The following is a 24979-nucleotide window of genomic DNA, read 5'->3' on the forward strand; positions in this document are numbered from 1 at the left end:
CAGAATCCAACAGAATTTTTTTTTTTTAATTCAGTGTGGAGTTTTAGAAGTAAATGCAAAAGAAAAAACTACATTCAGCCTAGTAAGAGAAAATAAAGTAAATGCAATCAAGCTAAATTATAGAAGCACACAAATCTGATTGTGGGGTTCTTTTTCTTTTTTTTTTTTTCCTTCTCCAGGAAGAAAAAATGTTTATCATGGGGACAACAATTCATTTTTTGCCATATCCTATTTGTAGAGTTGGTGATAGAACAGGCAAATGTACCAGCACTTGAAATATGTTTAACTGTTAACTAAATATCGTTCTCTACAGTATGCAGTATCATTAAAACAAAAGTTCCCCTAAGAGTTTACTTTCTCTTCTGTTAATGAGTATGGCAGTATAATGTTTGCCAAAGTAACACCCCTTAAAACATTTGTCTTTTTTAAAGATGGTAAGTTTAAATGTGATCATTATAAGCATGCTTCTTCTCGTTGTAATGATTAGCACTATGGTCATTAAAATAATATTTATTTTTCAGAGGTAAAATGTTCTTGTTCTTTTCTTCCTTCTTATGACAGAGACTTAAGAGTTTCTTTTCATTTTAAGCTAACAACACAGTTGGGATGGGGCCTGCACTTAAATGTGGGTGGTGAGGGATTTAATGGATTTGTAACTAATTGATTCATTGAAATATTGAAATATTTATTGAGTGACTGCTTTTACCAGGCATTAAGAATAAAAAGAAAAATATGACTCTTGTCTCTACATGCTAAGCATTTACAGTTTAGTTAGAAAAAGAGATCAAGAAATAAATGATTAAAATAGATTGTAAGTGAAATGAATGTAGGAGAACAGAAGGCCATGGGAATGTAAAGCAGGCGCTGTGTAACTCAGCCAAGATGGGCCATGGAGGAATTCCAGAAAAAGTATCTAAATATTTTGTCCCAGAGACAAACCAAGGTTTCTTGTACACAGTAACCAGAAGAGTCAAAATGTATCAGCAATAAAAAACAGCAATAATAATAAACCAAAGGAGTAGAGATGAAGTGTAAATGCACATGTAACCTGGGTGGCAGACGTAGTTGGCCATGGGCTGATTCTGTAAAATGTTCAAGTTTATAGGTCTGGAGTATTTCATGGTAAAAAGTCCCAGGTGGAAGGGCATAGTAGGACTACAGTGGGAATGGGTTGCCTATATAGGGAGGTTGGGATATGGGTGGGAAAGAATTTGTTCAATTTAATCAACAATGTAAACACCTCTCCAATTGACAACTTGATCTTCTGGTCCCACAATATACTACTATGACTGCAGATACAAGAAAAAAGTCAAAACTCAGCAAAATCTCCCACTTATACTTCTTTAAAGTGGATCAGCTGTTTCTCTACGTCTCACAGCATCTGTTGTCTTGCTTATATACACATATTAATAATATGCCCTGACCTCCTACCTGGAGCTGAAGTAAAAGGCTTTGTCTTTATAGGGATGCTGCCCGAGGTCTGTACTATATTTCTTTCTTCCTCCTATTATCAGAAAGATCATAAGATCTTAAAATCTGCTTTGCATAGATACATATTAAACAAGGTAACTTTGTCTTTTTTTTAATCTTCTGGAATCTGAAACATGGCAGATGAGAACCACAGTGCTACAGCAGAATCCAGTCGTCTTCTTGATGTACCTCGCTACCTGTGTGAGGGGACAGAATCCCCTTACCAGACGGGACAGCTGCACCCAGCCATCAGGGTAGCCGACTTACTGCAGCACATTAATCTCATGAAGACATCAGACAGCTATGGGTTCAAAGAGGAATATGAGGTGAAAGTTTCAATACTATGTTGAATCTTATTTCTAACCATGATACTCAACAGAATTTAGCAGCTTTTCCTCCCATTTACATAGCAACACTGGAATACTCTGTAGACCCTCTAATCCTTTGTCAATGAACAATCAAGTGGTCATTTGAGAAGGATGTAGATGGATTGAAAAAAGGGTACTTCCTGGGGGTATAGCTGGGTCAAAATTCATTTTAATAAAAGTGTTGGATTCCATAATTTATTTTACTATGCTACTTAGAGACCAGTTTGTTAGATCTTATGTTTTCCCCACTCAAAAATCCATAGCAGAGTATCTTGAGTCCTGGTGTACCTTTGCAGTTTCTGCCATTTGAATGATCTAAGCAGTGGATACTTGTCTGCCTCTTTGCGTGTTGACCCTCTGTTGAAAATAAGATCAAGCTATGGGTGTTAAATGTGTTACTTGTCACTCTGAGTTTTGTTTTGAGGATTATAGGTTGAGGGTGGCTGGGAAGAAAAACAGAGTACTGCAAATTCAGACAACAAAAAGCAGCCCAAAAAAGGATGTGGGAAATTCTTTCATCCTTATTTTCCCTTCCTACCCAAACTAAAACAGCAAGATTATACTACAGAGGAAGTTATTTAACTAAACATCCCAATGTACATAATATAGCAAAAAGGAAATAGTTCTTTTGCTACTTTTCACTTAAGAGAAATGTCACTCTGGGGTGTAGAAGTACCTCCACCACCAAACACACACAGTTAAAATGAAAGAAGCAAAGGAGTACTTTACTTTGAAAGACCACCTAAAATATAATACCTTTAACTTCATAAGGAATCTTCTAAACATTGCCTTTTATTTACAGATTACTTGTTATGCCTTAGTTTGGGAGTGAATGAAATTATTTTTGAATTTTGAATGTCGGTTTTAGATATAGGCTGGAAACACTATGCTGTGGTAACAAAATAGCACAAGGAATTACAATATTCTGTTAGAACTATTTTGTTGTTGTTGTTCCTTGCATGTGTATTCCTGTGTACCTCACTTCAAAGACCATTGGCTCTTTGAAGACCCCCTTTCTTGTGCTGAGCAAAGTTTTTAAGTTTTTCTGCAAAAAGATATCTATACCCATATTTTAAATTGCTGCATACAGTAATCAAACCAATCAACAAATTCATCTGTTCCAAGATTCTTGGAGATGGTGACTCTTTTTAATTTTCATATGGTCTCTTGTTGTGGAGACTGAGTCCTTTTCATGATCTTCATTCAAAGAAACTAAAATGTGATGTATTGCACATGATTTAATGAATAATTATGGGAGAAAACAGGTTTTCTTTGTCCTGTTAGAAATGCTAAAGGAAGCATATTTTTGAAAGATGCTCATTAAAAGTAGTTTTGAAGTCTCTGATGCTTTCTCTACTTCCATCTCACAAAGCTGCAGTGATGTTAAATTTGAAATACTTTCAAGGCTCCCCGCCCCCCTACTTTTTTCCTCCTAAAGTTGTTTCTTGTCCTCAATTTGAACTCAGTCCAATCCAAGATGAACAAGTAGGAGTCCAACAAACAAGCTTTGAGGTCTGAAAATTGATCTTGTTTACTGCTGTAGGACTCCCTTCCTCCCTGAGAAAGTGGCTTTTACTATTTTAGTCTTTAAAACAGACAGACTTGATTCAAGGAAAGGAATTAAATTCAGTATGCTTGTTAATTGTGCTTTTTTCTAGAGCTTCTTTGAAGGACAGTCAGCATCTTGGGATGTAGCTAAAAAAGATCAAAATAGAACAAAAAACAGATATGGAAACATTATAGCATGTAAGTTCTCTTATGAGTCTTGATAAATGTAAAAACCAGGTGTAGAAGATAAAGAGTAAATTTTCAATTACTCCTTCTATGGTTTTAAACTTTAAAAAAAATCGCAGAGGATGGCAATCTGTTTATAAAGTAACCTATTTAATATTATAACAGCATTGGATATTGGCAGCAATTCTGAAATTGTCATCATTCTCATTAATTGACTCAGATTCTTCATCTTGTGATAATGTGCTGCTGGATTTTATGTTTGCACATAAATGTCTGGAGGTGTCATTAACAACTGAAAATATTAGGATAATGAATGTGAAGGATTTTTTTCATGCTAAATTACTATAACTCTTCCACCAAACACATTCAAGGTGGGAGTGTTATTCCTTCCATATACCTTGTTTCCTTTCTTGGAGCCAGTACCTGAATCCCATTTGGTCCAAGTTATTTATCATTAGGGACTTCCTCCTGATTAAGTCTTCAAGGTGTATTCATGAGATAAATAAATTGATTTTATTCATATGAAACCGTAGGAGCAGTAAGAAAAGTGACAGATAGTTTAGCTTGTAACTAGCTGCTGATTTTACTTAGACTACTTTATTCTCAATTTAAATTATTTAACACTCTCTTTTGAATACATCAGAGTTTAACCTTTGTGAGAGTAACCATAACTCTCACAAAATAAGAAGTTGAGAGTAGGGTTTCGAAATTCACTCCCTAATTCTGTGGCCCATTTGCTGTAAAGTACAGGGAGAAAAGATCCCACCCATTTAAAATCATGCCTAACAAGCAAAATTAGGAGTTAAGGCAAGTTTAGTAATTCAGAAAAATTTATAACTCAAATGATGATTTATCAGACATTTCTATCATGTCTACTAAAAATTTCCTAACTATGAAGATGCTAGTCATTGAAGCTTTCTTAACAGAATATTATCATCAAAATAAGTAATGAGTTCATTAAAGTTCTTGCATTTTTTCAAATGACTGGTATTCAATGAAATCTTGAAAGTATATTATGGATAATCTGTTGTTAACCACTGAATTATTTTAAGTTTCTACTAGGGTCATTGTCTCAAAACAGGGGGGAAATTTAATAGCTTTTATTTTATCCTTTAAAAATCTCAGATGATCACTCCAGAGTAATTTTGCAACCTGTTGAGGACGATCCTTCTTCAGATTACATTAATGCCAACTATATAGATGTAAGTATTTTTATCCTGCAGTATGCCCAATTTATTGGCTTATATATATATATATGTATATATATAAATCTTTTCCTTGTTATTACCTATAAAGTGATTGCTAGCTTTTTAAAATAAAGAACAAACTGTACACTTTTCTTTGTTCTGCGTCCTAGTACTTACTGACGTTGTTGTGCTTTCTTTCACACCTGACTTTGGTTTGGGCTGTAGATTTGGCTGTACAGGGATGTAAGTACCACTATATGTAAATAACAGCACCCTATTATAAATACTTAATGTAACTACTCTTACTTACAGTTTTTCCTAATGCTTAATACTAGTTCTCTCTGCATGCTTCACCTAACTAGCCTCATACAGTATATCTATGTCCATTTTTCTGTAACTCCTTTACATGTGTAAAGATCTATTTTACCTCCCTCCCTTTTCTATGTTTAGAAAAGCAGGATCATTTTTAGCTTTTGACAATTTATTATGTACTCGAGTTTTATTTGTTGATGGTTTCTGTTTCTGGCTTTTATCCTACCCTTCCCTAAACATATGTGAGAAGCTGGATAGTATGATGTGTATTAGTGTTTCTGAAATTTTACCTTTTTACATTTGACTTCTGATGTTAAAAATGGGTAGGGAGACTATTTTGTGGTGTGTGGTATTGGTTTGTAAAGTATTAAAATTACTTAGGCAAAATAATTACAAAATTGCATTTATAAAATACACATATCACACATATATATTGAATCATAAAAATGAAAGTTTGTTTTGATATACATTCCACTGTTCAGTGTTGGTTAAGACATATGTACATGCAAATCCTTTGTTTAATGCAAGTAATTATCAAATAAAATAAAATATTAAGGATGCAGTATAGTACATCCAAGGACAGGCTCTGTTCATATTTCTTGGTTCAAAATCACACTGGAAATTGCAAGAATTAATTCATCCCTCTGTCCCTCACTTTCCTCATCTTTACAATGGGGATAATAACAATACCACTAACCTCATCATTTTATTGTGAGAATTAAATGAAGTAATTCATGTTGATCATTTAGCACAATGCCTAGCACATATTAAGCATTCATTAAACTTCACTATTTAAAAAAATAGTTCAGGGATACTGAAATGAATTAATTCTAAATTTGCATTACTTGTAAAGTAAAAGATAGAAATATCAACAATTGCAGAATATATGATACATTTATAGATATGAAAAATATATGTATGATTAGGATCTAACTTTTTATAATTTCTATAAATAAGAAATAATTTTATCACATTTATTAAGTTCATGTTTTATAGTTATTTTGTGACTTGTCATTATTTATATATTTGAATTAATGAATTTTATTAACTATAGTCTTTGAGTATATTGGTTAAATTTTTGATCATTATTTTACTTTCATTCAATATGGAAAACTAAACAGTCTACTCTCTAGAATAAAAATATCAACAGTTCTCTGACAAATTCGTACTTGTTCTTACCTATTTAGTTTAACCTTGGTTTTCTGCCAAGACCCTGGCAGGACATTTGGTCCTATCCAAAACATCCGTTAAGACATTTGGTCCATACCAAAACATCCTTGATATTTGCTCCTTTCCAAAATGTCCATGAAGACATTTGGTCTATGCCAGAAGTCCTTGATATTTGGTGCCATCCAGTACCATTTGGCATGGACCAAGTATGCTCATGGACATTTTGGATAGGAACAATTTTTAAGGACCTTTTGGCATGGACCAAATGTCTTATGGACACTTTGGGCACAACCGAGAGTCCTGTAAATATCAACAATTTTTGGTATGCACCAAATGTCTTACAGATGTTTTGGATAGGACCAGATGGTCTGCTAACTCAGGCTTTTACTAAAGCCCTTTGCTGAAGCCACAACAAAGACAAAGCTTAACCCTATTAACATTTTTGCTACTAATGATCTATTGAAATTTAAATCAATTGAAAGCAACTGACATCTTATCTTTTATTTGGAGTAATTTCTTTATGGAACAATATCAAGTGCTTAACTATATAAAACTCTTGGCACACTATAAAAAGAAAGAAAAAAGTACTAAACGTTTTGTTCAGGATAAGATGCATTTTTTTAAAAGATTTTTTTCCCTATATATGTGTGTACCTATAATTATGTGTGTGTAAATTAATATTATCAGCACATACAAAATAGTTTTGGCAGATTCCTGAACATATTATCAAATAGAAATATTCTCTAAAAAAAAATCTCAGCAGGACTTTGACTTGATGCACACATGCATTGTCCAGCTCTAACATTGGAATGTTCTGTTATTTTTTTATGGTTCTAATATGTCGTTGTCCATTTGTAATGCAGTGTGTTGTACTTTTGGATGATAAAATAAGAATTAATATTTTTGGACACAGTTTTGCCAGGAATGAAACTAAAGATTAACATGAAGGCATAAACATTGTAGTGAAACCAAACAAAATCTATAGTTATTTTCCAGCAAGCAAAACTCAATTGTGCAATATTTATTCTAATCAGACCCCTTAAAATATTTAATTTTTGTTTTATTTTTACCTTTCAGATAACCTAGGTTTGAGAAGTGAACTATGAGTTCACTACTCATTTCTGGACTTTTTACTATAACTTAATCTTAACAGGTGGTTGTCTTCATCTTTTATGCCTTCATTCATTTATTTCTGACACTGATATAAAATGATGACCACTTTGTTCTCCTATTTTAGGGCTACCAGAGACCAAGCCACTACATTGCAACTCAAGGTAAAACTTTGCCTTTTTAAATCGAGTAGAATAACCAAATGATAATAGAGTAATCAAACTTGCTTAATTCATCCATATGATGTTTTCTTGCAATTTGATCTGAGTTTAAAAAAAAAATCAGCTCTTCCAGTTAACACTGTTCTTTATTCATCTGTATAATACAGATTGTTTTATCTCTTTAACATGTATACAAATTAAACCTTGGTTTACTTTTTTAATTAAAAGTAAAACAGAACCTGCTGGTAGTCTTTGAGATTTGGTTCTTGGTAGCTGGATGTCCCAGAGCACTAGTAAAACAGTGCTGGGCAGAGAAATTACTTATTTTTGATGAAAGCAACTGAGATCTCATCTTATATAAGGTGCCTGTTTCCTTGCAACAGAGTTTGTTGGCCTGGCATGTAATAGTACCCAAGGCCAACATTGCTATAATGAGATGTTGGACTGTCTTGCAACAATTTTTTTTTTCAAGTCAAGACTAAGACATAGCAAAGGGCTGAAGGGAACTTAGTTGAGTTCATTCTTCGTGGAAAAGTAGAAGAAAGTGAAGAAATCTTGTTAGAGTGGCACACTGGAGCATAAAAGTATCCTAACGACCATACCAAGACCACCTCTAGTTATCTCCCCAAACTGACCACTGACCATCAGATAAGAAAACTGCACATCTTCTTTTATAAAAAAGGAAAGTAAAACAAAAGTTAATTTGCTGTTTTTACAGAGGTTATTTTCACATATCTTTGGAGTTACTGAGTTTAATTAATTATAAACTCTTTAAAGTTAGAAAGATCATCCATGGTGAATGATATTCTTGTTTCATGCTATAGGGTAAAGTTTAGCCCAGTAGATGCTTTTGCAGCTCAGAGATGATACCATAAATTAGAATATGTCCTTATATATCTGATCGGAGAAGGCGATGGCACCCCACTCCAGTACTCTTGCCTGGAAAATCCCATGGACGTAGGAGCCTGGTAGGCTGCAGTCCATGGGGTCGCAAAGAGTCAGACACGACTGTGCGACTTCACTTTATATATCTGATAGTTCTTCATTAACCCCTAAACTTGCACTGTTTATAAATGATGTGTGTATATTTAATTAGTAATGTGTGCTGTTTGGTTGATGGTGGCATAAGACTTCCTATTTTCCCATTTACATGAAGATGAATTAAAGTAACTTAGAGACAGATATGGAGAAGGCAATGGCACCCCACTCCAGTACTTTTGCCTGGAAAATCCCATGGATGGAGGAGCCTGGTGGGCTGCAGTCCATGGGGTTGCTAGAGTCAGACGCGACTGAGCGACTTCACTTTCACTTTTCACTTTCATGCATTGGAGAAGGAAATGGCAACCCGCTCCAGTGTTCTTGCCTGGAGAATCCCAAGGACAGGGGAGCCTGGTGGGCTGCCGTCTATGGGGTCGCACAGAGTCGGACACGACTGAAGCGACTTAGCAGCAGCAGCAGCAGCAGAGACTGATATAGCCCCTGCTTCCCTGGTGGCTCAGTGAATAAAGAATCTGCCTGCTAATGCAAGAGACACAAGTTTGATCACTGGGTCAGGAAGATCCCCTGGAGAAGAAATGGCAACCCACTTCAGTATTCTTGCCTGGGAAATCCCATGGTCAGAAGAGCCTAGTGGGCTATAGTCCATGGGGTTGCAAAGAGTTGGACATGACTGAGTGGCCTATAAAACAACAACAGAGACAGATATAAGTACCCTAAAAACTAGTGGTGTCTTCTGAATTTGAAAACACAGAAGGCAAACTGAAGCAAACAAACTTGTATATACCTATTTTTTTGCCTTTAGTGTAAATTAGATATGAATTGAATTGAAGTACTTTTAGTGACATTTTGTGCTAGGCCTTTATGTTGTCTACTTTGGTTCATTTAGTTTATATTGTCCTTTTTCTTATCTACACTTCTTTTTAACTACAAAATTTCTCTGATAACATACTATTCAAATTCATTTTTTATAGGCCCAGTTCATGAAACAGTGTATGATTTCTGGAGAATGATCTGGCAAGAGCAGTCTGCATGCATTGTGATGGTCACCAATTTAGTTGAAGTTGGCCGGGTAAGAGGCAAAAATCACCCTGTGTGTTATAAAATATAAGTTGAACAGCAAACACACTTAGAATAGAATACCATTCAGTTGTTTGAAAAACTTTCTTAGGCATAGCATTTCAACTAAGTGCTCCTAAGTGAGTCTTTGATTGCTAAAAAATTATTTGATTTCTCATTTAGAAAAGTAAATAAGCTTTGATTTTATGTTAGAATCTAGTTGCATTGTCAGGCTTGTATGTTTTTATGAGATTACACAAAATCTTTCTATCTATTGTGTTACAGATTCTTTTATTTATGGATTTTTTTTATTATTTACGGATTTTTAAACTGTCTTTTAACTATGACCTGAAGAGTTGTCACTGAAATTAAATGATCTTGGTTAATGTGAAATTAAATCATCAGGTTGACCTATATATACTTTTTGTCATTTAGGTTAAATGCTATAAGTATTGGCCTGATGATACTGAAGTTTATGGTGACTTCAAAGTAACTTGTGTAGAAATGGAGCCACTTGCCGAATATGTAGTTAGGACATTCACCCTGGAAAGGGTAAGTACCCTAACATTCTACAAAATTAAGTATATTGAAACTGTTTCTTTTTTTTTTTTTTTCTTAAAATCCCTGTCAAGAGCTGTTTTAAGGATGCTATAAAATCCATCTATTTATTTATTCATTTCACAAGTATTCATTTGAGAGCATAACATGTACCAGGCATGTTTCTGAACCTTGAGACACATATTAAACCCTTTCTTTTGTGGAGCTTATAATCTATTGCAGGGAGAAAGGCAATAAAAATTAATAAATAAATACTTCATATATTTTGAAAAGTACCGTGTATAAAAATAATGTTGGGAATGGAAATAGGGAACATTGCTTAGGTAGAGGAAGGAATAGTTTACAGTTTTAAAAGAATGATTGGGAAAAGAGTAGTTGAAAAACTAACATGTGAGTAAAGGCTTGAAGGAAGTGAGGGAGAGAGTAATATGACTATATCCCATGGAAGGATTATATCCCAGCGGGGTTGTCCCTGGCAGAATATTCCTGATGGAGGTAACAGTGATTTCATAGACCTAGAGGCATGATATTCCTGTTGCAGTGAGAAATATACTGGAGTCTAGGGTATTGAGAGATAGGTAAGTGAAAGGAAAAGAAATGTGATTTAAAGTCAAAGAAATCACAGAGCCACATAAGTGAGGTCTTGTGAGCCACTATAATGATTTTAGTTTGTATGAAAGGTAAAAGTAGCCAGCCGTTGGAGGGTTTGAGCTCAGGAGTAACATAATCTGACTTTTTTTTTAAACAGGTTCAGAAAGACTAAAGCTAGTGTGGGCAGTGTGAGAGGACTAAAGTAAGACATAAAAGCAATAACATACATTGTTACAGAAAAGTTTAATAAATTTGACCACACAAAAGTATAAAATTATCTGTATCAAAAAAAATTAATTAAAAGATGCACACACAACAAAGAAATTGTGATTATTTAATATTCTTAACTCATAGCTTTAATATAAATATAAAGGAAATACTAGAATCTCTGCCCCACAAAAAAGCAACTGCTAACATGCCTATTGAAAATGTTTAACCTCATGTGCTGATATACCATTTTTTACTTTCAAATCAGCAAGCACTTTTAGAAAAAGAATAATAATCCTGATTGATTTTAAGAGTATGATGAGACATATTTTCATGTGTTGCTGATCATATTTAAATTGCCATAAATCCTCTGGCTTTCCATGTGGCGCTAGTGGTAAAGAACATGCCTGCCAATACAGGAGACATAAGGGACATGTGTTCAATCCCTGGGTCGGGAAGATCCCCTAGAGAAAGGCGTGGCAATACCCATGCCAGTATTCCTTCCTGGAAAATCCCATGAACAGAGGAGCCTGGCAGGCTACAGTCCATAGGGTCGCACAGAGTTGGACACAACTGAAGCAACTTAGCACACATGCACACAAGCTCTCTGTAAATCAATAAAGCAATGTATCTACAGAATTTTAAAATATTGATATCGTTTGACCACTGATTTTACCTCCCATGCACCTATCCTAAGAAATTTATTTAAACTACAATTGACTTCATGGGCTTCCCTAATTGTTCAGTTGGTAAAGAATCCAACTGCAATGAGGGAGACCCGGGTTCCATTCCTGGGTTGGGAAGATCTCCTGGAGAAGGGAAAGGCTACCCACTCCAGTATTCTGGCCTGGAGAATTCCATGGACTGTATAGTCCACGGGGTCGCAAAAGTCAGACACAAATGAGCGACTTTCACTTTCACTTCACAATGACTTCATATAAAGTCGTAGATATTTTACATAGCCATAAATGTCCACAATAAAGTTATAATCTATGATCTAGAAATACCACTCTTTATAAATGATATTTAAAAGTAATTTTACAAACATAAAAAATAATTAGGGGAAAGATTAAGTGGAAAATTACCAGTATACAGAGCAATATAATTATTATTATAACATTTATAAAGTATGTTTGAAAATTTCTTAGACAAATCAAGCAAAATAAATAAGCAAAGATGTAGATTTCAAGAAAAGAACCATCAAACATGATTTAATGAATAGCTAGATTCCATTATCATCGAAAGAATTTGGAATATACATTCTTCTTATAACTTCATTTAAGTTTTATGAAAAGTCAATCATGCCTTTGCTGTCCACCTGGAACTATCATAACATTGTTCATCGGCTCTGCGTGCATGCTAAGTCACTTCAGTGGTGTCCGAGTCTCTGTGGCCATATGGGCTGTAGCCTGCCAGCCTCTTCTGTTCATGGGATTCTCCAGGCAACAAAATGAAGTGGGTTGCCGTGCCCTCCTTCAGGAGGTCTTCCCCACCCAGGGATTGATCCCACCTCTCTTATGTCTCCTGCATTGGCAGACAGGTTCTTTACCACTAGCGCTACCTGGGAAGCCCCTCATTGGCTATATTCCAATATAAAATAAAAAGTTAAAAAGAAATCAATCACAAACTTAGTTATAAAGCAAACTTAAATACATAATAAAAATTCAAAATGTTTCCAAAATCCAAATCACTGACCAGCGACTCCCTGAATTAGGCTCAGAAATCACCGAAGGCCTCTTGTGAATAATCTTTGAATGAACTATTGCCTCCTGATGCGAAGAGCCGACTCATTAGAAAAGACCCTGATGCTGGGAAAAATTGAAGGCAGGAGGAGAAGGCTACGACAGAGGATGAGATGGTTGGATAGCATCACTGACTCAATGGACTTGAGTTTGAGCAGGCTCCGGGAGATGGTGAAGGACAGGGAAGCCTGGCATGTTTCAGTCCATGGGGTCGCAAAGAGTCAGACACGACTGAGTGACTGAACAACAATTGCCTCAGAACTAAAATTATATTATGAAGATAAATAATTGTATATCAAAATATTCTACAAGTTAGGAGAAAAATATATAATCAAAAGTGATTTCTATTTTGAAAGATAGTCTAAAATCTTTTAAAAAACAGTTAAACTAGAAAACCAAGAAAAAAGTCAGTAAAACAAAGGGAAAAATAAATATAAAAAGCTGCTGCTGCTGCTAAGTCACTTAAGTCGTCTTCAACTCTGTGCAACCCCATAGACGGCAGCCCACCAGGCTCCCCTGTCCCTGGGATTCTCCAGGCAAGAATACTGGAGTGGGTTTCCATTTCCTTCTCCAATGCATGAAAGTGAAAAGTGAAAGTGAAGTCACTCAGTCGTGTCCCAATCGTAGTGACCCCATGGACTGCAGCCTACCAGGCTCCTCCGTCGATGGGATTTTCCAGGCAAGAGTACTGGAGTAGGGTGCCATTGCCTTCTCCAATATAAAAATGAGACACTGACAAAAAAGAATAAATTTAATCAAAAATTTATTTCCTTGAAAAGATCAATAAAGTAACTAAACCACTTGTCAATTCCAAATGAAGAGCAATCAAAATATGTGACACTGGGTAACACAAAAGAGACAGAACTCTAGCTATAGCTGCTATTAAGAAAGTTATATTATGTGTGAACTTAGAGACAGAGCTTAGTCTAGATACAATGAAATTCTAGCAAATAATAATTTCCAGTATTTAATCCAAGGAGAGTTCGGGATCTGAACAGCTGGTAAAAGAAAATAAGAGTGTTGAAATTTGCCATTAAAATTGCATTATGGTTTCATAATTGAGGTGTCTTTAACCTCTAAAGAATAACTAATGAATAGCTAATGCCTAAGTTAATCAAACTATTTAGGCCGTAGAAAAACCATTAAAACCAACTAAATATATTTTAGAAGCAAGCAGAACTATGATAAAAGAACCACATAAAGATAGGACTCTCTCAAGCTCTTCTCTGTCTCTCTTTTTAGATCTCTGCCTGTTTCTCTTTCTCAAGTATGCACACATACATACATTGCAGACCAGTTTAATTCAGGATATACTGAAAATGTGAATCCAGGAGTGAATTAAGTGATTTATCATGATTATTCTTTTGAAAATTCAAGGATTTTACAACTGTGGTAGGAAATCTAGAAGAATATTTCATTATCTCAGTGCATTAAAGGAACAAAATCCTGTGATTTCATTAATACATATTGTAATACACTTAATTTTTTAAAAGACATTTATAGTAATACTCTAATTATATTAGAAAGAATAAGGAGACTCCCTAAACATGATAAAGCTGTTTCAACAATAAGCAGTAGCACACATATTAAGGAGTGAAAAACTAGAGGCATTACAGTTATTAATATAATCAGAGATGCAATGTGGATAATCATGCTCACTAGTGTCTAACATTTTTGGAAGCTCTAGGAAATTAAATAAGACAACAAAAGGAATAAATGGCAAAACTATTAAAAAGGGTGAAATTATTTTAAGGTGTAATGATTTTATACAAAAAAAGCTAGTTAGAAAATTTAAAAAAAGAAAATAAAAAAAAAAGAAAATCAAAATTAGTTGTGACTAATTCAAGATATATTTCATTATATTATTAATAAAGATATAGATTTAAAAAAATCTCTTTCATAATAACAAAAATTCTTAAGTATCTGTTCTTGTTGTTGTCCTTCTTTGTGACCTCATCGACTGTAGCCCACCAGGTTCCTCTGTCCATGGAATTCTTGAGGCAAGAATACTGGAGTGGGTTGCCATTTCCTTCTACAGGGGAGCATTCCAACACAGGGATTGAACCTACATCTCCTGTATTGCAGGCAGATTCTTCACCACTGAGAAACTTGAGAAGCCCTCTGAAGTATCTAGAAATATATTTAGCAAGAAAAATACAGGTCCTAAGTGAATAAAACCATTACAAATGTGTTGAAGGACACAAAGATATGAATAAATGGAGACATGCCCCATGTCCCAGAATGGGAATACTTGGCATTAATACCTCCTTATGGAGTTGATACAATACTAATTATAACATTCAGATCAGATCAGTCGCTCAGTCGTGTCCGACTCTTTGCGACCCCATGAATCACAGCACGCCAGGCCTCCCTGTCCATCACCAACTCCCGGAGTTCACTCAGACTCACATCCATCGAGTCAGTGATGCCATCCAGCCATCTCATCCTCTGTTGTCCCCTTCTCCTCCTGCCCCCAGTCCCTCCCAGCATCAGGGTCTTTTCCAATGAGTCAACTCTTCGCATGAGGTGGACAAAGTACTGGAGTTTCAGCTTTAGCATCATTCCTTCCAAAGAACACCCAGGGCTGATCTCCTTTGGAATGGACTGGTTGGATCTCCTTGCAGTCCAAGGGACTCTCAAGAGTCTTCTCCAACACCACAGTTCAAAAGCATCAATTCTTCGGCGCTCAGCCTTCTTCACAGTCCAACTCTCACATCCATACATGACCACAGGAAAAACTAGGGTTTATTTTTAACTTATTTTCCTCATATAAAAAACACTGGAAAAGAATAATTTTTTTAAAAACCATATATTTGAAAATTACTCAGGAAAGTTTAAGTAAAATGAACAATAAGAAAACATGCACTGCCAGATATTAAAAGCGTCTAAAGAGAGCAAGGCCCTTACAACAACTCTAGCAAAAGGATCAATGCTGAAGAGATGATCTTTGAACAATGTATGGCCTTCCTTAGTAAAGTTGACTTCAAAAGTACTTAAGAAAGTGATTTTATTTGTATGATTCCATAGTGATGTTTATCATTGTTACTGTTATACTTATTTGTTGAGCCCTGCTTTGTGTGGGGTTTTGTACTTGGAACAGACAAGAAAAAGGATTATAAGATGTGATCACTGGCTTCCAAGGCTTTGGTGATATTTAGGATAGAATCTAAAGATAAAATTTCTCATTTAGTTAATTTATTTCATGTAATTTTTTCTACCTTTTCTGAGGAACAAGTGAGATTGAGATTTCACAGAGTTCACAGTAGAGTTGTAAATATATAGACTATAGTGGGGCTTGGGGGGTCACAAATGTGGATTCTTAAAAATAAACTCTGCAGCATCTCATCTGAATTCTCTAAGTGCTGTTCCTACAATCTATGGGCTTTTTTTAACAAAAAGGAAGGGAAAAGTTTGAAATGCGCATTTAAATGTTTCTCTAAAAATTAACCCAATAGGAGAAAGGCACAGCAATGGACGTTTGCTTCTTTCAGTTTGTATTTTTGTTGCTATAAATAATCCTTTGTGTGCTGATTTATTTCACAGAGTTAAGAAAATAGTCTGGCCAAAGAACAGTTTAGCTGTCTGTATATTTTTACAAACCCATCTAGAGTAGCACTGTTCTGGAAAATCCCTACATGCCATGCTTCAAAACCATTTTCAACATGGATAAGCAAAGCAGAAAGTTGCTTTTATACACCACTTGAGAACTCAGTGCGTTGGGTCAACAGGGCAGCATTTTAACTTCCCGTTTCTTCCTTTTCCCCTAATCATTTTATGTGTTGTCATTCCAAATAAGGAACAGACTGTCAGGGTAAATAAAATTTACCCAGACTTACAGAACTGAGCAAGACTTCTTATTTTCTTTCTTTGGCAGTTGTCTGAAAATAAAGGTAAGCTCCTAGGCCATGTCAGCATCCTTTTTCAGCAAAAGCAGTATTTTTTATAAATTTCTTATGTTTTTTCATTTTTAGTCAGGTCTAGTACCCATAGTTGTCTTTAATGGCTCTATTTTGGTCCTTGAAAACACTTCTTTATGTCTTTGCACAGCGGGGATACAATGAGATCCGTGAAGTTAAACAGTTCCATTTCACTGGCTGGCCTGACCATGGAGTGCCCTACCATGCTACAGGCCTCCTGTCCTTCATCCGGCGGGTCAAATTCTCCAACCCTCCCAGCGCTGGTCCCATCGTTGTGCATTGCAGGTGAGTGGTGGTCCGATTGACATTGACTTTGTGCAGCCAGCTTTTTTAAAGTATCCAAACAAGGCTTGTAAACACAAAAACTAGTGCATGCTTACGGTTCCAGTTTGCAAGTATAACAGATAAGGTAAAACAGCAATAAAATAAAAGTTAGCTTCTAAGGAGGATATAAAAGAAACTTCAGAAATAAATGCATTCATCTTAATGTGTGTAGTATTGTCCATAATTGCGAATGTAGAAACTCTGCCTTTGAGTGGCAACATCTGCATATGTGTTGTGGTTTTTTTTAATCACTTTTGCAAAGCCTATATAGTATGGAATAGTAGGTAAAGCCAGAGAGTTCTTGCCAATGTAGTAAATTCCTAATAGAATCCCAGCTTTTAGAACTAAATTGAGGCATACAAAGTTATTAAATGGCCTAAATTACAAGAATTTGTGCTGTAAAACATCTACTTCAAGAATTTTTTTAAAAGCCATCCCTCAGAGGACCTTGAAAACTACATTAGTAAAATCCAGCATATATACGCCAGAAAAATGTGAATATTATCCAGACTTACTTTTGATTAGAAACTTATCTTAAAACAAGTACCCAGAGACACTAAAAGCAAATTACATGGCCTCATTTTGAGATATGAATAGAAAAATATATACTGAATCTGAAAAGCTTTTCCTAAATGCTGCACACCATTCTCAAATACTATCCCTTCCAAGGTACATAATAGGTTGTGCTTAAGCATTTTTCTTTCCCTGAAAGTCCAGCCTATTCAGTATTTAAATGACCACATATGAAAGGGGAAAAATAAAACAACAGAGAATGAAATAAAAATAAGGCGTCTGATTAGGATCAGATACTGTGTACCTTGAAAAAAAAAATCTACAATTCAATCCTCCTCAACAAATCTGATGTACTCTTCAATTACTTTCCTGTCTCAAACCCTGGGAACAGTGACTGAGAAGATAGTAGGCAAGAAAAAGAAACAGAGATAGCCACAATACCTTTGACTTAAATTTCTTAAAGAACAATTAAGTTTAAGAGAAATGACCAAATCCAGACTTCAAAGAAATAATGTTAATAGTCTATCTATGCATTTAGAAAATGAGATAAATGGGTTTCCAATTACGTAGTGTCTTGACTTATCATAGAGGTTTGCTTTCCTGTGAATTGCCTGCTTCAGTAGTGCTCCAACAGTCTCAGATATGCTCTCGAAACACGTGTCATTTTCTACTTCCACTTGGGCATCTGAACTTACGGAAGAGAGGGAGCTGACTACAAAGTGATTTTTCCATAAAAATCCAAACTATACCTTTTTGCTCCATTGACTTATATGTATAAAACTGAAGAAATCTTCCCAATGGGTAAAATAATCAACAGTATATTATGATTCGACTACTGAATTAAATACAGGAAGATAGTACTATCTTTGTGACCTGTTAAGAATTATATTTCATACTTAACAATTCATTTTCTTTTTTCTTTGGATCACCATGTAAATATTCTTTCTACTGTTGGTCTCCTCCCCAGTAATAACGAACATTTTCATCCCCACCCTCACTATTAACACTTCCCCTGAAATGTGACTCCTCAGATTTTCCATTTAAAGGTTTTAGATTAATGTTCTTTTGCCTTGACCAGAATCTGTCTTCCTAAGATAGCACCGCTGCATTTTGCTAGAGCGCCCACAACGACATCAGTATGAGTCTTTCTATCTCAGGTGAAATTTTAAAGCATAAATCCACTCCTTGATCAATTCTATGAGCTTGAAATTTTTGTAAAATGAAGACTGTGTATAAGAGCTATGAAACTTCAGTGCCATATATACATGATTTTCAAAACACAATTTGATTTACAAAGTTTATATTTTTTAATTTGTTCCAGTCCTCAGTGTACACCAAAGTAGGTTCTCTACATTGAAGCTATTTGTTCATTAACAAGCATTTACACAGTACATACAAATTATGTCTTGTACTTTGTTGAATCAATTTGATTCCACTTATTTGAAAATCGGATGGGTCTTTCAATTTGTATAGACATGCTTCCTGCAGTTCTTTAGATCTGCTTATTTTTCAGTGCTGGTGCTGGACGAACTGGTTGTTACATTGTGATTGACATCATGCTGGACATGGCTGAAAGAGAGGGTGTTGTTGACATCTACAATTGTGTCAAAGCCTTAAGATCTCGTCGTATCAATATGGTCCAGACAGAGGTGTGTTGATTGTTGATTAACCTCGGGTGGTCTTTCTTGGTTTGCTTTCCAACATTTATCAAACTAAATAGTAGGTATTTGTCCCATAGAATCAATAGTAGCTCATCAAGTCATAGAAAAAATACTGGTATTTTTATTAATATTTTTATATAAAGAAAATTCTTTGATGACAGAAAACTTGTATTAAAACATGAAAATTTTCTTTCTTTTGATAGGAACAGTACATTTTTATTCATGATGCCATTTTAGAGGCCTGCTTATGTGGAGAAACTGCCATACCTGTCTGTGAATTTAAAGCTGCATATTTTGATATGATTAGAATAGACTCCCAGACAAACTCTTCACATCTCAAAGATGAATTCCAGGTATTTGTTATTTCTAGAGCCTTTTTGTGAGTAACTTATTACAATTGTCCTGGACATTCCTAATTCTTCCAAGGAAGGTCTTTCAAGTCAAATTTATAACCTTTGACCCTATTTTAAGTATAATATAATACGTGTCTCTTTCATTATATAGTTATACAAAGTTATTGAGTCAACTTTTGTATTAATGAGCTCATATCATATCTGCTGTATTTTGAAGGACGAATGAATTCAGGCTCAGGGAAAAGTATGGGGAAAAGGTACCATAAAAGTCAAATTTAGTGATAATTTGTGTATCTTTACAATCTTTTTTAAAATGAAGTCTTATGGATTTTGACCTTCTATGTCACTCAAGCACGTTAATAATAATAGCTGAAGTTTGTGTGAAACATCATCTCTAAATAATCCCAAATGTTTTCACTGCCCTTAAAACATCCCCAAAACTGTTGACTATAAAATCAAGAATAACTCTAAAAACCTAACACTTTGATTCTTTGCCCAGTGCTCTTGGCCATAGCATGTCCTCAAATCTGGAACATTAAAATGTTATTACAAATTAAAAGTTTGATGATGGGGCATCATCATGGGCTGCTCTGACTGCATTTTCTTTGGTTAGACAATACCTTTCGCAGGTTGCTGTGTTGTTTAGCATCCCTTTCCCTTTCAAAGAGAGGCACGTTGAACAATGTGTATATTGTTTCATTGTCACTTCTCAGGCTTTAGTAGCTTCATCTACGAAGTCTGTCAGCCTGTCATCATGGCAAATGTCATTGACTTGCACAAATCCTTTTCTTTCTACTTGGCCTCCTAAATGCCTGATAGATCTGTGTTATGCTATGAAATGGGTCACTTTCTTTTAACCTGGGTTCCCTTTTCTTTCCAGACCTTGAATTCAGTCACCCCTCGACTACAAGCTGAGGACTGCAGTATAGCATGCCTGCCAAGGAACCATGACAAGAACCGTTTTATGGACATGCTGCCACCTGACAGATGTCTGCCTTTTTTAATTACAATTGATGGGGAGAGTAGTAACTACATCAATGCTGCTCTTATGGATGTAAGAGACTGCTCTCTTTGTTAGTGTAAAATGTAATGAAAAGCTGCAAAATTGATGAACACTGGCTAGGTTCTCTTTTCAAGAAAATTTAAATGGCCTAAAAAGGAAAAGTAGAAACATTCATTGTAATACAAAATTTTTTGGACAATGATTTTGAATTTCCCTTACAGTGGTTCTTAGGCACTATAAATTTTAGGCTTGACTCTAAGTTTGACAGTTGATTTTCAATTGTTATAAAATTTTTGTACTAGAAATATCTGCAGGTGATAGTTTTCATCCTGGTTATTTTCAGGAAAGAGAGTCATGCTTATCTAGTTTGAATATAGTTAGGAATGAATTTTTTAAATCACAGAATGTCATATTCTATTGAAATTGTGTTAATTTGGAAACTTTCATCTCTGACACCAATAATTTATAGCTAACTAATAATTATTCCAATAATTTATAGCTAACTTGTTTCATTTATTATTAAGTAATAAGATATAAGCAAAGGCATGGAAGATACCATGTTAACACATCAATCATCATGAAAAGAACTCTCTTGCCCTACTCCAGTCTTTGTATTGTAGATGGTACAGCATGTACTCACTTGTCAGCATCCCAAAGACACACCAATATGGAAATGGAATTTTAAAGTAGTCTTTTTCCATCTTGTTTTGCTTACCTTGGGAAGAAGCAAGAAGGGTTTTAAGTTCAGCATCCTTTTGGTTTATCACCTTCCTTCATAGGCATCTCTAGTTTTTGCCCTTTAGACTACGGAGCCGTAATAAGGAGAAACCAGAGTCAGGGTTCATTCTTGGGTGATGAATAATGAAGCTTTCTAAGTTATTGCTCCTACTGAGTTCTGCAAAATTAGTTTCTGGTAGTAGAGGCTTGTCAAAGCCTATGTGCCACTTCTAATTTTCACCCAGTTACTTTGCTCTTCTTTATTCTACAGAACAGAATAGTTTAAAGGTAAGCTCAAGTGGAAAGCTACTACTCTTGTTGTGACCAGAGTCTTGCCTAGTTATTACTCTTGTCCCCTGAAGTCACACTAGATCCTCATTATACTTTTTCTTGCCATTTTAATCATCTGCAAAGTCAAACATACTAAATATAGAGAAAACACACAGACCTTTTTTTTTTGAGTCAGTCTATGTTTAGAATGAAAAAGGGTGAGAAAAAGAAAATAACATTAAGAAAGATATTGAGGTGTTTTTTTGTCTTTGACATCTCTTTCAAATTTTTTAATTTCCAGGTGGTTTTCTGGTCAGTATGAAGACAGAACCTTGTATTCTATGTGTTCCTATCTTCTGTTTAACTCACTGTGATTCAACACATATATTTTATAGTCGAAACTGCCCTGTGGATTTGGTAGTGTGGTTGGGACTACAGAAAAGTTAGGTTTGGTTTGGCTTATAAGAACGGGGCTCATTGTTCAACACTCCCACCTTCCCTTCCTCTCTACCCTATTGTAAATGTCATACACCCTTCATCATGCCTGTGAAGATTATGAGGTATGGCCAAGAATCATGTAATATCAAAGCCTTAGATGTACTCTTGCACTTAGAGAGGAAAGAAATAGGAAATCTTCAGTCTTCTCTCATATTGTCTTCTCTTCTTCTGTCTCCCCACCCCTATGACTCAAAAAAGGAATAAAAGGCTTTTCATCTCCCTTGACTTACTTTCCTATGGAGCAGACATTTAATTGGAAGGAAAGTTTATTTCTTTCTTCTGATCCTTTCTCATAAGCCTTCATATCTTCCTTAGGAGGGCACTCACCCCAGCTACAGGTGTGACTTTTTGAGGTCTTAAGGTCAAGTAGAAGCTGTTGGTGAATTACTGTCTCCCCAGATTTATTCTGCAGTCATCCATGGAGTGAAATGCTATGGTTAGCAGCATTTCCCAAATGGTGATAGGATCTATGAAGCTCAAAGGTCAGTTTCTACACTAGTGTTGAGACACCTGAAGGACTTAAAGAGTAATATGATACAACTGAGTTAGCAGATCACTGACAATTTTTATCAGCATTAAAGACATCTATCTCAGGCAGCTGTCTAGTTATATTTTTACAAATCCTTAGTTTATTACATAGAAATATATATTTCTGTTTCAGTGTAGATCATTAGTCTGTAGAATGACAGATTATCTGGCCAGATCAATCTATCCTCTTTCTGGGAAGAGAGAATGCATTGTGTCCCAATCAGGGGGCCTTGGGTCAATAAGGAGTCATTCCCTCTTACCTGGGGCCAGGGAATGCATTAGTTTTACTCTGTGGCACTTGAAAAATCTTTTTTTTTTTAATTTATTTATTTTAATTGGAGACTAATTACTTTACAATATTGTAGTGGTTTTGCCATACATTGACAAAAATCAGCCATGGGTGTACATGTGTTCCCCATCCTCAACCCGCCTCCCACCTCCCTCCCCATCCCATCCTTTAGGGTCATCCCAGTGCACCAGCTCTGAGCACCCAGTCTCATGCATTGAACCTGGACTGGCAATCTGTTTTACATATGATAATATACATGTCTCAATGCTATTCTCTCAAATCATCCCACCCTCACTTAAATGATTGAAACTATCATTCTGATCATTGATATACATTCGAAATTCCCAGAAAACTATGGGATGTGGATTGCCTACAAGATGTGTTGATAATATCAATATAAAAGCACATGAGTTTGAAGCACATGTGGTTTTTCTTATTTGGAGTGGAGAAGAGCCAGACAGTTCTATAATAGTTGATAGCTGATAGACATATATTCGTAGACAGACACACACACAGAAATTTTATGTCTTTAGCCTCTTAGACTTTGGAAGACTGAAACAGCCCAACAGGTACCTCACAAAGGATCTTAGCCTCAAGAAGTTTTTGGTTGTTTTTTTTCTTTTTTTGGTATTTGTCATATATTTACTTTTGTCAACAAAATTAATTCTTGGCTTGAATTGCTGCTGAAGCATCAAAGGCATACTATCAGACTGACTACTTACTAGTTGCAGTATGTTGCAATGGTCCAAATCTATTATTCCAGGGCTGGAGCAGCAAGCTGACTTCATCTCCATATGAAGATGTTGAGTTTTCCCAGCCCTACCTTGAAGTGTATTGAATCTGCTTGTACAACTGATTATTCATTCTAAATTATTCTTTTTCCCTATCTACCTTGTTTTTTTCACAGAGCTACAGGCAACCAGCTGCTTTCATCGTCACACAATACCCTCTGCCAAACACTGTGAAAGATTTCTGGAGATTAGTGTATGATTATGGCTGTACCTCCATTGTGATGTTAAATGAAGTCGACTTGTCCCAGGTTAGTGGTTATGGGTTTCTTTTGTATACTTACACACGACTTAATAAAGTAGTAATAAAATGCTAACATCTGCTTTATGCTATCCTAATTAGAAAAAAAATAAGGCTCATTTTCTTTTTCTTTCAAAAATATTCACATCTAGGGCTGCCCTCAGTACTGGCCAGAAGAAGGGACGCTACGATATGGTCCTATCCAAGTGGAATGTATGTCTTGTTCAATGGATTGTGATGTAATAAACCGGATTTTTAGGATATGCAATCTAACAAGAGTAAGTCATTAATGCTTTTAACTGAATTGATCGAGAACAAGTGATTACAAACATAATGTGGTACGTTTCCATTCAGACAAAAGAGAGAGTAAAATTAATAGAAATTATATAATCAATCCCAAAGCTACTAATCATCTTATGATTTAGAACGGCAATAAAAATGCATTCTAAAGACAGGAAATCAGAAATGCTGGAAGCTAGGTTTCTGGGTCAGTTACTAGCCTATTGTATTCTATGTGGAAATCAAAATGCAGATTCCCTGCTTCAGTTGAGTTTGATTGTCTGGGCCTGGCCTCTGAGTATATGTAGATTTATCTCAACGTTAACTTCAAGTCTTATTAGCATTGATATCCAGCCCAGAAGAGGTATGCAATTGAAAAACAGGAATATAATATTGATGACAGGAGCAAGTGACATGTTGGATCAGCCATTATAGAAGGGGTCTGTGTCACTATTCCAGTTCTGCTTAAATCACATATGTCCCTGACTCTCCTCCTACAACTCATCTACAGTTTCATCGCTCTGAATGGCTCAGCCTCTGGCTCTGCCCAGATATGTAGCTTGATGCAGTGCTGCTAGCCCTTGCCTTTTCCCAGCAGCAAAGTAGCAACTGTCCTTTGGGAACCTTTCTTTACTTGACATTTCCTGTGTTTTGCCATCAGTGACAAACTGCCTGGGGTCTCTCCTTCAAAAAACCAAAAAGTACTAATAAAATCTGTCTAGATTATGTAACCACATAGCAAGGAGAATTTGAAAAGAAATCAGTAGTACCTCCCATGGAATTATGGAATTATCTCTCTTTTTAAAGACCAAGATTACTCTTTTCTAGAGCAGCAGTTCTATGTACGTGTATTATTTTAAGTGTGTAATTAAAATTGTCACGTTACAGTGTTCCTCACATCAAAATGACTATATGTGCTTCTGATTAATGTCT

At 35.5% G+C, this 24979-nt stretch overlaps 1 protein-coding gene across 7 annotated transcripts in view; it reads left to right on the forward strand.

Annotated features, from left to right (window-relative positions):
• Nucleotides 1-24979, forward strand: part of PTPRK (protein tyrosine phosphatase receptor type K) — a 623130-nt gene that overhangs the window by 590897 nt on the left and 7254 nt on the right. For 4 of the 7 annotated variants that reach the window (XM_045161947.1, XM_045161941.1, XM_045161942.1 and 1 more), the window contains 13 exons: nt 1612-1796; nt 3497-3584; nt 4698-4774; nt 4985-5002; nt 7479-7515; nt 9483-9580; nt 10003-10119; nt 16713-16867; nt 18933-19068; nt 19284-19433; nt 20314-20487; nt 23646-23777; nt 23920-24045. In XM_045161947.1, the coding sequence (XP_045017882.1) occupies nt 1612-1796; nt 3497-3584; nt 4698-4774; nt 4985-5002; nt 7479-7515; nt 9483-9580; nt 10003-10119; nt 16713-16867; nt 18933-19068; nt 19284-19433; nt 20314-20487; nt 23646-23777; nt 23920-24045 (1493 nt within the window). Of the gene's footprint in view, nt 1-179; nt 1587-1611; nt 1797-3496; nt 3585-4697; nt 4775-4984; nt 5003-7478; nt 7516-9482; nt 9581-10002; nt 10120-16712; nt 16868-18932; nt 19069-19283; nt 19434-20313; nt 20488-23645; nt 23778-23919; nt 24046-24979 lie in introns of those variants that run through there. The other 3 variants (XM_045161943.1, XM_045161944.1, XM_045161946.1) reach the window with 2 other exon arrangements.

This window comes from Bubalus bubalis, chromosome 10 (assembly GCF_019923935.1).
Source record: "Bubalus bubalis isolate 160015118507 breed Murrah chromosome 10, NDDB_SH_1, whole genome shotgun sequence".
NCBI lineage: Eukaryota > Metazoa > Chordata > Mammalia > Artiodactyla > Bovidae > Bubalus > Bubalus bubalis.